Source organism: Sebastes umbrosus, chromosome 11 (genome assembly GCF_015220745.1).
Source record: "Sebastes umbrosus isolate fSebUmb1 chromosome 11, fSebUmb1.pri, whole genome shotgun sequence".
Lineage (NCBI taxonomy): Eukaryota > Metazoa > Chordata > Actinopteri > Perciformes > Sebastidae > Sebastes > Sebastes umbrosus.
In genome coordinates this window covers 16469623-16484012 of record NC_051279.1, presented here as the reverse complement: position 1 = coordinate 16484012, position 14390 = coordinate 16469623, and the positions used below count along the sequence as shown (strand labels likewise).

Sequence of the window (14390 nt, the reverse complement as noted above, 5' to 3'; positions counted from 1 at the left end):
AGTATCTGAGTACGTATATTAATATTATTTAATGAGTTTTATCACTTGTCATTTTCCAGTTGTTGCCAATACAGTATCAAATAAAGCCATCCCACTTAGAAGACATCAGAGTGACGAACATTAAATATTCCTCTTCATTCTATTAAAATATGCTTTCTTATAAATATATAGAGAGAGAATATTTAAAAGCAATAATAAGGATTCCTTACACAGCTTAACAGGTAATTTGATTATGTTGTTAATGTTTAGAACATCCTACACTCACACACACATTAGCTCAGATTCAGACTATCTATGAGAAATACGTCACAAATAATATAAACTTGAAGAATTACATGTCATGAGTGTAATATAATGATGATCTTAAAGCTCCTGCTGGTTTTGCAGTTGGATGTGGTGTCTGTTCTCACAGCAGCAGGAACCCCATGAGGAGAAACAGGAGGGGCTTCATGAAGGCTGTGACTCCTTCGACACTCAGCGACGGAGCTCCTGAACGACAGTAATATGAAGACTGAATGCAAAGATCTCCTCACTGAGCCTTTAAGGTCTATGAAAACCTATTGTCTTAATTATTTTCTTACTATGAGTGATGGGGTCCTACATAAACTATTTTCTACCAATATGTGAATTTACAGCAGTGTCCATGTTTGTACAAGTATATATTTTCTTACCTGACTGATCAGGTGGTATTTCAACATCTGGCCCGCTCGCAGCCCTTGCATCATTTGACCCGGTCGCGGCCGTTTCAAGAGCGGCCTGCTGCTCGTCTGTCATGTCAGCTTTCTGTTCACTGGTTACCATTTCAGCGTTGTCTGGTCCAAGAGCCAACAGCTGATCAACAGAGAGTGCCTGGAGGGAAAACAGAATCAGAATCCCCTTAATTGGCCAAGTATGTATACACATACAAGGAATTTGACTTTGTTTTTTTGTATTGCTCTCAATGTTCGCAGCAAAAGACACAACAAATAAACAAACACAGAAAAAGTACCAGAGAGAGCAGTACCGAGGCTCACAGTAAAGTAAATCACAGTATAATAAATCAAATAGTCATAAAAAAGTCATAGTATGGTAAGTCGAAAGAAGTCATAGTATAGTATAGCAAGTTATACAAATGTCATTAAAAAGTAATAAAAAATGTCATAGTGTAGTATGTCAAAAAAAGTAAAAACAAAATTAATTGCATAGTATGTCAAAAAATCATACTATATTATGTCGAAAACAAGTCATGGTATAGAATGTCAAAAAAAGTAAAAAAAAATGTCATACTTTATTATGTCGAAAAAAGTCATGGAAATTCTTGTATAATATAATTAATTTAAAAAAAAAAGTCATAGTATGTCATTAAAATGTCAAAGTTCATAGTATAGTATGTGGTTAAAATGTCAAAAAGTATTCCTTAAAAATAAGTCACAAAAAATAGTATGTCATTAAAATGTCAAAGCTTTGAGATAAATGCACTGTACTAGAGTAAAAGGTACAATATTTCCATTTGAATTGTTGTGGAGTAGAAGTATAAAGTTGCGTACAGTGGGAATCCTCAAGTTAAGTCCAAATATCTCTACTTAAGTACAATACTTACGTAAATGTACTTAATTACTGGATTTGGTTCCCAACTGAAAGACGATGGAAGGTAAGAACAAAGATGAGAGAAAGTTACTTACAGCAATGTTTTGTATGTGCGGGATGCAGGACTTGTTAAAAGATGAGAAGACAGATGGGTCTAAAGAAGCCAACTCAGTTGAATCCAACCCAGCTGAGGGAGACAGAAACAGCTGTTCAGTATTTTGTAACAAGCTTCTGAGCACGGGACGGTACTGCTGACGAACAGTACAATGGGGTTTGGTTTGCAGAGAACACAGAGTAGAAGTGATTATCTAACCAATGATGCAGCCCAGCTCAGACACTTGTGCTTCAGTCCAGTTCTTGGGATTTCCAAATGCAGACACAGCAAGAGGTTTCAGCTTGGAGGGGCACTGAACACCATTCATTGAGCCCACAGCATTCCTACGACACACACACAAACACAAACATTATATCTAGGGCTGTCAAAGTTAACGCGATAATAACAATAACGCAAATTTGTTTTAACGCCACTAATTTCTTTAACGCATTGATGCAACTTGCGATTTTACCTTGTAACATGCTCAGTTTTAAAGCTAGAGTGAAGATACTGGCATACAGGGTTGGAAATTAGCACCAGCCACCAGCCAAATGCTGGTAAAATATGCAAGTGGCTGCTAGATTTGCTTCACTCACCGGCCAAAAAAAAACAATGGTATTAATCGCGACTAAATCCTTTAATCAATTGACAGCCCTAATTACAACATGGTCAAACTATTTGATTCTGCTCCAGAGAATGCATACTCTTTGAACTTAACAAAAAGCTTGAAAGACATCTCACTCTTGATTGTGAAATCAGATTTGCTACAAAACTATTTAAGCATCGGACCCAAGGAAGACTAGCTGATGCCATCGGTATCAGCTAATGGGGAACCTTTTTAAATAAATAAATACAGACTTATTTGTTAGTATTACTCTATAAATGGGTCATTGAGATTAGAAATTGAGGGAAAAGGCATTAAAACTCTTGCATAAATAGTTGAGGTTAAGTGAATACTTTAAGCTGCATGAGACAAAAACAGATTTTGTATAATATGGTGCACAAACTTGAAGGCATCCAAGTTGAGCTGTTCGATCTCGCTGGAGTTTAGGCCACAGATGAACTGGCTCAGTGCTACCATCTCTGCAGCTCCCAGCTGCTGCGCTGTCAGGTTGTTATATTCAGCGACGGCCTTCCACACCAGCTCCATCTATTGAGACAGAATGTCTTGATTAGTGAACGCCATGATAATCAGTATGTGAGTAGTAGTCATGAGCATATGATGCTGCTTTTATATGTCACCTGTGACTCATTCCAGCCACAGTTAGCAATTTTCTCCAAAGACTCAAGTGAGAAGGGGAGTTTCTCTAGGTCTGCGTTGGAGAAGCCCCGAGTTATACAGCCCATCTGCATCACCACACTCTCATTCATCTCTGACACTGGGCCCAAGTTCTGCAGAAACACAAAAAAAACACTCAAATGAATCAGATCTTTACTCAGAAAAATGACTTTGATGAACACAAAATGTTGGATTACTATGCAATTACAGCATTAAAAAGTTCTTGACTACCAATTTGAATTAGTTTTGAAATTGGATTTTGATATTAGTTAGTCATCAGAATCCTGTTTTCTACTTTGGGACTGTGCCAAGATTTTTAGGGGGGAGAGGGTAATCTGAAAGTTTTGTTAGAGCACGAGGGACTCTAAATCTTTCTAACACCAGATTTACAATGTATTTCAGTTGCCCCTTGAGCTGCACAGAGCTGCCGCATGTGCCTGGTTCACTGAGTTACTTAGACAATGGTAAACTGTTCAGCTAGTTGGTTCAAAAGCAGAGTGAATGTTTGGGACGCATTTTTTTATGTTTGCCAAACATTTCTGGTGTGAAATTTGGTGGATTTGTTATGTTTTAAGTGGTACATAATTTTGAATTCTTTATGCATTTTCAGTTTTTATGCTTAAACACTGTTATGTTATTTTGAGATATTATAAGGGAGGGTGTGAGAGAGCTTTTCAAGGGGAGGATCCATTGAACATTTTGTTAAAAAGTGAAGGTTCAGCCGCCCTCCACAATAGTCTCTTATTGTGGTGAACTCACTGTCGATCCCCATAATGAAACCCAAAGAATAAAAAAAACTGAAATGTTAGAACAAGAGAAAAATACAAATTGACTTTCTCCCTTCCCTGCACCAGAGCAGTCCTCTACTCCCAGAATGACCAGGATCAGTGCCTCCACTGTACCTCAACTGCTTTTTTACTGAGCACGGCCAGTTGGTCTGCGCTGTAGTCAGTGATGGCCCCGAGTGTTTCTAAAGTAGCGAGGAAGGTTTTGTTTGACATCCCAGCCAGCTGGTCCACTGTCCAGTATACGTTGTCCTTTCCCACTTTTTCAATCAACTCCACGGTGAGTTCTTCACCACCATCAAAGACGAGAGAGAGAGAGAGACATATCACAGGTGAGAAATAGAAAAGTACAGTAGAACAATGCATCACCAATATTCTGCTCTCTTTTTACGTGTTGCATTTGATGTGTTGGCGGTGGAATGGAAGCATTTCTTTCTCAGGGCGTTGGAGGTGTGATTCATGCACAACATCGGGGAACAGAGAGAGTCTTCCATCCAAGGCTGACAGAGACGGAGAGAGGGATAAAAAAAACGTATGATGAAAAAATACTGCACATGCACGAATCAAGGCAACCATAACAGTGTAGTGCTGAGCTCCCTCTTCATTTTGAGTAATTTATTGATTAAAATGTGGAGCATTATGAGCTGCATCACCGTCCAGATGACATGTCAAGTCAAGTCAATTTTATTTGTATAGCCCAATATCACAAATTTGCCTCAGGGAGCTTTACAATCTGTACAGGATATGACATCCTCTGTCCTTTACAGTACGACCCTCATCAGATGAAAAAAAAACTTTTAACGGAAAAAATGGAAGAAACCTCAGGAAGAGCAACAGAGGAGAGATCCCTCTTCCAGGATAGACAGACATGCAATACTGACAACATAATGAAAATACAACATGTAAAGAAGATGACAAAAGAGACACACCTTATTGGGCAGAGCAGATACGACATTGTCATCCAAAAGGATGAGAGGTCCCATTGCTTCCATGGTCTCAGCTGACCAATCAGATGGATTTCTACAGAAGATAATAGAAAAAGCATCAGACTCTTGTTTTCTCTGCAGTTACTCCAGCGTCCACAGGGTGCCTGTTCTACCCAAAAGTCTGCATGACCAGCTGAATTATCTCTGCCCTGTAGCGTCGAGGAATGTGCTGGCAGGAAGCCATTTCCTCGAGGACGGAGTTGAGGACATCAGGGGCCATGAGGCGCAGTTGGGAAGGCCGAAGCTCACACAAAAGCGGTCCGAGCTTGAACACATCCTCGGTCAGTTCAGATAAGTTCCCCCCCTGCGAATACACAGTTAATATCTTAGGCTGTTGTTGCACACACTAGACTCACAATGTGATAATAATAGGTGTGGAGCAGTAGGTTGGTGGCAGGTGACAATTTAAAGGAAAAACCTGAATAATAAGTAGAGAAACATAGTGAATGATGCTTCCATACAAGGCTCACTGAATGGCTTGATGAGTATATTATATGGCCTTCACAGTCATCAGATCTCAACCTGACAGAATACCTATGAAACATTTTGGATCAATGTGTCAGACAGCCACCACCACAATCAAAACACCAAAGGAGGGAATATCTTTTGGTAGAGTACCAGAGACTTGGACCATCTATGCCAACTAGGAGCATTTTTTGCTGCTCTAACAGCTCATGGTGGTTCAACACCTTATTGAGACAGTTTATGTTGGCTTTTTCTTTAATTTGTCACCCGTCTGTATCCTTGTGTGTACTTTGGTCAGGCAAAGCAGAGCTCTCTGGGTGAGTGCGGGGCGAGATGGGGAACGAAGAGGTAATAAGCTCAGGTCGGCCTCTTCCATCTTGTCGAGGAAGACCTGACACACAGAGTCAGGCAAATCCTTCACCTTCCAAGGCCTGGGATAAAGTAAATGACAGAGAGCTGTTACAATTTATTATAGCATTTTTTAAAAATAGAGTGAGATAGAGAAAAGACTGTTTGTTTACAGCAGGTGAAGAAGTAACAATGTGGGAATGCGTTCCAGTTCCTCCTCAGTGATGGTTTTGAAATAGTCAGCTCTCTCTTTCTCCAAAGTCGCAAAAAGCTTTCGAGCAACACATCCTGCCTGAAAACGTTATATTGTTATCAATTGGTATACGCTACAAATGTTTTATTTACATATGTGTGTACATAGTGTATGTGGGAGCAAATACATACCTGCATTTTAGAGAGCCACTGCGGAGTCTCTGTTATGTTCTGAGCCATGCCTTGAGCATCACTGTCTGCTACTTCGTCGATCATCTTACAGGTTACTCCCTGAAGGACTGAACGCAGCCTCCTGTCTCGGCCAATAATGTTTTAAATGTAAGCATGTAAAGCAATGGCAGGCATGTACACACAGTATCAATAACATGCGGATAACTACAACACCAAACAATATATATATATATATATATATTATAAGCCTGCATTAAACATGAATTTGGTAAAGCTTCCTATGTTTTTTTGATTACTGTATATGTTTTTTGTGGAGACACAGGAGTAATAACTTAAGTCTTATTTTTCCCAGCAAGAAGACTTTTTGAGATTTGAGATTTTTTGGATTGGTTGACAGCCAAAACATTGGAGTTTTGAATATAAAATAATTCCATACATGATAATCAAAGATGCTTTACAGGATTAAGGATGTTACTTGCTCATTTGGTGACCAATATTGAACGTTATAGAGACATACTAAAGATTTGAAACCAAGTTTTAAGTCCTTGAAAGACCTTGAAAATGACAACCAATTTGAACTAACAACTCTGCCAGTCACATTAGAAAAGATTTTAGCCTTGTCAGATGTTTTTATTATTGCAAGGTTTTTGTATTGTATTGTATCGGATGGGGCTTCCGTTCTTTTATTCACTGCTGTATATCTTACCAATTAGACATCTTTCGATTACGCATCTTTTTTTTTACCAGGAGAAGTGCCTAAGGAAAAGATAACAAAGTAAGACACATTGCCTCAATTCATAGTAAATACAACTCATAACAATAAACTAGTTTATAGTGAATGCATCAAGAACAGTTATAAATAGAATCAAAACAACAAGAAGCCAGATAATTCAGAGTATGTTAAAAATGTCAAAACATAATAAAATGTGTTAATGGTTCAGTGCTGTTGGCAGAGAGGAGGTATTCAGGGGCATTACCTGTGGCCGAGTCCATGGTATATTCTCCACTGGGTCCAAAGAGGCGATGTTTGCTTTGTCCAGTGTGGATAAAGGAAGGACGCCACGCAAACTGTCGGACAACTGAGCGATCACCAGCTCTGAGCGAACCATGTCTAACAGCTACAGGGAAACATTCAATTCTTTCTAAAAATGATGTTCACAGTGTTTTTAAAATCATATCATATCATATATAAGAACAAATTACTTTACTATTAGATCCATTTGTTGTTCTCTTTGGATTTTCATATAGTAGTCATCAGAGTCATAGTTGGTCTTAATCGATAAAGTTAGCTTCCATTTCCTGCTTCTCTCTCTCCTTACTCACCCCCCGCAGCATGGCCATCAGCTGCCCCTTGCTCATCCGCTCTGTCATCTTCTCCAGCCCCTGTTTATCCTTCGGGATCTCCTTGACATCCTTGAGCACACAGATTGGCAAACCTCCGGCAACTGACTGAAGGGCTATCAGCTTCTCGCCCGACACCTTGTTACACTAAGGGAAAGCAGAATGAGATAAGTATAGAGGGAGAGCATGCGAGAGACAAGCTTCCAGTAGCCCTGCAGACTCACCTTATCGCCAAGCAGTTTCTGGACCAGGATGCGCAGCTGGCCCGGTGTCCACTGGACGGTGGATCCCAGATTTTCGACACGTTCTTTGAGGTCGTTGGCAGGGATCTCAGACAGTTGTTCGGGAGACAACAAGGCAAAACTTCTGTTCAGCTTGCGTAGTGCTCCAGTGTCGTTTGTATGTGGAATCACAAACTTGAAAAGACGCTTCTTCAGCTTGAGTCAGGAGAGGGTCAAATAAAAACAAAGAAAAAGAAATGTGTTACCTCTGTCCTGGCTGAGGGGGACATGGGCGGAAGTTTGGGTAAGTATGAGCAAGTGAGTTATACCTGTGTGATTCTGGAGTTGCCACAGTCGTCGCAGTTATCAAGCTCAGCGAAGAGTTTCCTGCCGAGCTCAGGGGTCAGGTCTGGAGCAGCGGAACAATGACAGGCCAGTATGCCGAGCCTGACAAGGTTCAAAAGCAAAAATGTAGTGATAATTCAAACCTTGAAATTGAATCAGCTCTCTATAATATTGAATATAATCATTTGTATTCAGATATTATAATTGATGTATTATTCATGCTCTTATGAGTTAGAAGACTTTTCCTCCTTACTAAACCCCAAAGCTCCCACATTCAGGGTAAACAGTGAGTGGACACCATTGAGATATGTTTATCTGTCCTCTTCAGTCGCGTCAGGAAATGACATGACATGGGAAAATCGGAAAAACCTGAATTTATCTAGAAAATTAGTTATGTAAAGATAGATCCTTCGCCAGCAATATCCTGATACAGTTTTTGTGTTTTAACACTTTTTTTTTTTTTTCCTGTAAAGCATTTTGTAACTTTGTTTTGAAAGGTGCTATATAAATAAATATCATTATTGGTATGCACTAAGGTACACACATTCATGCATGAATACACACTTGTCCACATTTGCAGCAAACTCCCTCTTTCCACTGAAGCACTCTTGAAATCTTTGGAGAAACTTCTTGGCCAGACGGGGATTCATCCTGGTGGTCATCCTCGTGGAGGATTTGAACATGGCTGAGCGGAAGAATTTACACAGCTACAAGAGAAAGTGAAGGAAACAAACAAACAAACAAACAAACAAACCAACAGAGCTACAAATTAAAATCTTGTCACTTGCTATTTCCAGTTTCATTGTCTCTTCTTGCTTTGCAGACCATCTCACCTGTTCTTTGGGAGAAGAATCAACATCATTTGGTGCTAAATGGGAGACATACGGTCCCATCGTGGCCAATGCCTCCGAGGTCAGCCATTTCAGTAAAGGTTTGCAGCGCTTCATCAGCTCTTCAGCGGGAAGTCTACGCCCGCCTATCAAAAATAAAAGAGCAACGGACCATCTCCTTTAGAAACATCAAGCACATCAACCCCACAGATCTCATCTCCATTATTAACTCCTTCCCCTTGGCACTATCCTCCGTCATCATGATGTCCACTTTCACGGCTATGCCGACGACACACAGGTCTACATTTCAACTAAACCCACTGCTGCCCTGCCAGCCACCTTCCTCGCAACCTGCCTACAAGACATCAGGAGCTGGATGAGCAGGAACTTTTTAAAGCTCAATGGAAATAAAACAGAGGCCTTGCTCATCAGCTCCAAAAACAACCTCTTCAAATCACAAAACACCACTGCCCCAAACCTCTTCATTGATGGCTTCTCCGTCCCATTCTCCGACCATTTCAAGAACCTTGGGGTCACCATAGACAGCACCCTCTCCTTTGCACCTCACATAAAAAACGTCACCCGGACTGCTTTCTTCCACTTACGCAACATATCCAGACTCCGCCCATCCCTGTCTCATTGCAGCACAGAAATCTTGGTCCACGCATTTGTCACATCCCGGATTGATTACTGCAACGCTTTTCTCTCTGGCCTTCCCACCAAACTCCTCAACAGACTTCAAATCATTCAGAACTCTGCCGCCCGGATCATCACCCGCACCAGATCCTCCGACCACATCTCCCCCATTCTCATCCAACTACACTGGCTCCCTGTTCAATACCGGATTGACTTCAAAAAACCTTCTGCTCACCTACAAAGTCCTCCACAACCTTACCCCCACCTACCTCACTGACCTCCTACAGGAGTATACCCCCGTTCCCTGCGCTCATCATCAGCTGGTTTTCTGACGACCCCCACCTCACGCCTCAGTACCATGGGAGCTAGGGGCGTTCAGCTGCTCTGCTCCCAGGCTCTGGAACTCCTTCCCTCCTCACATCCAGCAGTCTGACACTGTTACAACATTCAAATCCCACCTCAAAACTCACCTGTTCAAACTGGCATATTCACTGTAGTGTGTCCATCAGTCCATCATATGTGTCTGCATAAATGCGTCTCTTTCATGTCTGGCTTTTTGAGTTTAATTTTATCTTTGTAAAGTGTCCTTGGTCGTCTTGAAAGGCGCCACCAAATAAAATGTATTATTATTATTATTAAACGAGGCTGTTACAAGTGACATTAATACTTAACAGAAAAGTGACAACAGGAATGAGGCAGGAAACAAGGCGACACCAACCCATTGAGGATTTATGGGTAAGATTTGGGTGGTTGCTGTGCAGATCCACATGTACTGATAAGTGTTAATTGTCACCAGTGCTGGAGGCTATCACCTGCCTGTAGCACTTAACATGGTCTTGGATTTACATGATACCCTGGATTTAAGTCTCATCTAAACAAAAACATTTGTAAACATACTGCGTTAAGGAAACAGATGCAGTGTTTTCTGTGACACAAACAATCCCCCTCTGTACTTTGCCTTTGCTCTTATCACACATTTTCTCCTGCCTGTTTTATTGTTATTTGTTTAATGACATGTTTTATTCATCTCATCTCCCTCTCTCTCTTTCTCTGCAGCCTCCTCATCTCTCAAGTGTTTCCCTCTGTGTAGTCACTTCTACTCTACAAGGTCTTCCCATCTGTCTCTTCCACTTTGTGCTCCCCATATTTTCTAGCTTCTCTGCCCGCTTTCTGTTTAACCTAAGAGTATGAATTTATCTGATTTTCTCATGAATAGTTAACGGTGAATACATCGTAATGTTTGACTAGATTTTATTGTAGAGAGTGGTTTTCATGACTTGATGGGCTTAACTAATTTCTTACTTGATCTTGGGTCAGATGGTGGCCTCATTGTACAGTTGTAGTACTTCTGGGCGATCTGTTCTTTCCACCATTTTACCACACGAGTCCTTTGGTCTTTAGGCATGACCTCATACAGCATCTTCATCCTGTAACCAACGACCAGTTTTACAAATTCTAAGAAAAATAGCTGAGAGACAGTGGAAGAAGTAATTGCATAAAAGCACACTCACATGTTTGTCAGGTTTTGGCGCTTGCCTACATTGGCAGGAAGTTTCCTTGCTGTTAAAGACATATCCTCCAGCGCAGGTCTGGCACACTTCAGCAGTGTGTCATAGTTGTCTGAAGTCATATTGCTTTCGCTCTGTTTGGTCAAAGTCGCCCAGCACAGAGGGGCCACAAATGCTCGCATGTAACATGCAGGTGCCCCCTGAAGGAATGAGAGAGAGATGGTAGGAATCATTAGACTGAGAGAGCTGCATTAGTTAATGGATAATGTTTTTTTTTTCTTAAAATCATGGGATTAGTGGGGATTACTGACAGAGGAGTTCCTCATCAGCTTGATCATGGTTAGAAGATGGTTGTAATTCCATGTCTTGTTTGTCTAAAAAGAGATAGAAAGAAAAGAATCAACTAATGAAAACAAACAAAGAATAAAATGACCCATCAACCATTAAGACAGTAATTTGAATGCTCCAAATAATCAATAACCAATCATTATCTTTGTGTGTGTGTGTGTGTATTCACACCATTTTATCGACTTGTGGGTCTTTGATGGCTTTGTCAGAAGAGACTGAATGCAGGACATTGACAAATTTAGGTAGGAGGGGATTGGGGTTTCCGTCCGCCACAGGCAAGTCACTGAGAGAAATGAAGAGTAGAAGAAAATGTTTGGGTGCGTAGAAATAAATATTAGGCGTTAATTAGTTTTTTTGTATTTTTCGTAATACCAAAATACTAGTTTTTTATTTGTTGATTAGTTTCATCCTTTAATCATCCAGTGAAATTCAGCTGAGCCTATTTTCTCTTTTTTAGCAACATATTCATACATCCTGCACAGTGCGACCATAGTCTTGTACTGTTTGCCGCTGAGCAGCTCTACATAAGCAGCTGGATGATGCTCGATTCTTACTTACTCACATTTTTTTTGCAGCTTGGAGCCAACAAATATTTAAAAAAACAAAAAAAGCAGCTAAAAATTTGAACAAGCTGCCTCTTCAGGAAATTAACCAAACACACAACAGGGACCAACAGAGAGACACACTTATAGAATTACCTCTTCTGAGGCACCGGGTAACCTGTAACATAACAACCCACCATATATTTATATGTTGCACAGTTAAAACACATCATGTGTCTGAGGTTTTGCCATGTATTAGTTGTGACTCGTGTTACAGAGGGCACTCATTAATACATGCAAACATACACTCTCACATTCATACACTAAGGATTAGAATTTGTACAGTGAAATAGCTTTATCTAATGTTGCAAACACACTTTTCTCTCTCTCCAATTTAATAAAAAACCTACATTGAGAGTTCCCTCACCCTTATTCAGGCAGTTCCTCATCTGAAGAAAAAAAGAGAGACATGACATCATCAGATGTTTAAGGTAAGGTATTTGGAAAAACGTATTAACAACTGTTAAGTACCTTTGGGATTTTATATGTGTGTGTGTGTGTGTGTGTGTGTGTGTACTGTATATACAGAATATAAACCTTCAGAAATAGTTTCAGATTACGAAAACTGTGGTAATAAAATACAACATGATATGAGATCCAATCATTACGGTTGTGTAGAATAGACTGGTGGAAGCAGCTACTGAAAAATAATTACATATAACAAAGGACGCTCGTGGAGCTGCTGAAGGTACTGATGTGCAACAAGTAGGTCATAGTGCAAAACAATTTTACTCTCAGTGACAGAATGAAATTGAACCTTAACCATACATTTTTCTTAAACTTGATGATTTTACAAATAAAAAGATGATTTCGAGATAAAAAGCTTTCCATCTTGAGGATCTAATGACATGTTTAATGACTATTATGGCAAAAACCCAACTTACAAAACCAGGCTCAAACAATGACACTGTATTCAAATTAAAAGATACTTTAGACAAACAAATACAGTGTAAGAAATAACAATGAGTAGAGCACCTATTCTTTCCATAATATTTTTTTTTTTTCCAAATCTGTATAATTTGTTTTCCAGTGCAATTATTACCAATGACTAAAATTTGATTACCATGAGTGATTGCATCTATATGATCATCACTGTCCTGCATAACAATAGAATGACTTCAGGAATAGAACAACTTTTTACAATCTCAATGTGATGAAATATTATTATTATTGCTAAATTGACTAAAGTCAGCTACCTTTGAGACCGAAAGCTAAACTGTGTTGGACTTGAAAATGAGAATCAGAAATGACATACCAGTTTTTTGGTCCTGTTTTTGACGGCATAATTTCCAAGCATCCCATGTGTTGGCTGAGCTGAACAGGTATTAATGAATAATTATGAAAAGACACACATTTATGTACACATAAACAACATGCATTCATTTATAATGCATGTCTATAAGTGGAGATGATACATGAGATGGCGTTGCTGCTTACCCAAGGCTGCCAAGGCCACAATGAGTAGAAAGAAAAGTGTTCCTCCTTTTGGAGCCATGGTGAAAAGACCTGGCCACCTGTCTGTTGAACATGAGGACATAATTCAAAGAGGGCATTAATATCAACATATTACAAGTGATTTTGACTTAGATTTGTTGTTAGGTTTCTAGTTGTTATGGAACCCGTTTCCATGCAAGCCACCTCCAGTTTTGTGACCTACTTCCTCTCCTGAGGATTTGTGATCTAGTTACCACCTTTGTTACTCATCCTATGGGAGGCTTCACGGACTTTGGAGGATGACATGTTGTGAAAAACATGTACGTACTGTACATGATGTTCTTCTCCTTCTCCCCTCTTCCTCCATCACTTCTGCACAAACACAAGCTTTCAATCCACATTGCTTGTCACAGATTGGAGTTTGCTCTCAAAAATTTGCATGTTGGTATTTTGCCTTCATTCAATTTGTTTGCGTTCCATTGATTTGAATTCTCATTTAAATATGCCCAGTGATTACCAGAAATGGTGTAGAGCAAAAATAATAAACTCTCTAAAACAACACATGGTCCAAAGACATTGTATAGACTCTTGTAAAGTCAGACAAGATCGTAATGTCTAATTTTTTGTCTAAATTTGATTAGTATATAATCACAAATATTCATCAAGAGTTATTAAATAAATAACCATTAAATCATACAAAAATGCATATGTATTATACCTGTCCATGTTTCGGCAATGTTACGGCTTCAACATAATTACATACCTGAAACATATCACAAAGACTGAAAAAGAAAACAAAGAACTTATTGATTTATGTATAAATTTGTTTTTACTTACAGAATCTGATTCTTCAACTGGGTAGATTCCAGAAACAATGCAATTTAAAAAACAGGATGTAGACAAAGGGAAGATGTACGTGTTGTCCCTCTGCCTCTCTCTCACGTCTGATGCGAGTTGGTTGAGTGGTTACCTGTTCTCAGCAGGTGCATGGTATTAAAACATGCTGCGGTGTGTGTGTGTGTGTGTGTGTGTGTGTGTGTGTGTGTGTGTGTGTGTGTGAGAGAGAGAGAGAGACAGACCAGGGTTATAAATTATTCTGTTGTCAACCAGGAAACGAACACACCATTGCTAGACAAAGGTGAGATAATTTGTTGTTGACGGATTCATCAAGCGAAAAACTGCAGCTTTCATTCTAATCTTTTCATAAAACCGAACAAA

At 39.7% G+C, this 14390-nt stretch overlaps 1 protein-coding gene across 3 annotated transcripts; it reads right to left on the bottom strand.

The window, feature by feature from the left end:
• Positions 1-10: 10 nt before the first annotated feature.
• otoa (otoancorin) lies at positions 11-14326 on the bottom strand. Of its 3 annotated transcripts, XM_037784574.1 has the most exons (29): positions 14010-14326; positions 13176-13256; positions 12994-13052; positions 12106-12127; positions 11835-11856; positions 11308-11419; positions 11100-11162; positions 10792-10988; positions 10583-10707; positions 8648-8790; positions 8379-8521; positions 7799-7916; positions 7473-7685; positions 7231-7395; positions 6885-7025; positions 6614-6663; positions 5908-6028; positions 5697-5815; positions 5465-5606; positions 4824-5014; positions 4654-4744; positions 4116-4224; positions 3842-4011; positions 2903-3052; positions 2668-2810; positions 1880-2004; positions 1662-1753; positions 672-849; positions 11-489 (listed from the first exon to the last, which is right to left on the bottom strand). In XM_037784574.1, the coding sequence occupies exons 2-29, from the start codon at positions 13231-13233 to the stop codon at positions 407-409; spliced, it is 3345 nt and encodes a 1114-aa protein (XP_037640502.1). In that variant the 5' UTR covers positions 13234-13256; positions 14010-14326; the 3' UTR covers positions 11-406. The 3 variants fall into 3 exon arrangements, with proteins under 3 accessions (XP_037640502.1, XP_037640500.1, XP_037640501.1); XM_037784572.1 differs by lacking the exon at positions 14010-14326 and having other exon boundaries at positions 13176-13989; XM_037784573.1 differs by lacking the exon at positions 14010-14326 and having other exon boundaries at positions 8648-8766; positions 13176-13989.
• Between the last annotated feature and the right edge of the window lie 64 nt (positions 14327-14390).

What these genes read in the sequence shown, in the direction of transcription:
- otoa (XM_037784572.1), bottom strand. Translation starts at nt 13,275, where the DNA reads ATGTCCTCATGTTCAACAGACAGGTGGCCAGGTCTTTTCACCATGGCT. An exon ending in TACCCGGTGCCTCAGAAGAG is followed by an intron (nt 11,420 to 11,834) that starts GTAATTCTATAA and finishes CATTTCTCTCAG; the next exon opens with TGACTTGCCTGTGGCGGACG. An exon ending in ACCATCTGACCCAAGATCAA is followed by an intron (nt 8,791 to 10,582) that starts GTAAGAAATTAG and finishes TATTTTTGATAG; the next exon opens with GCGGGCGTAGACTTCCCGCT.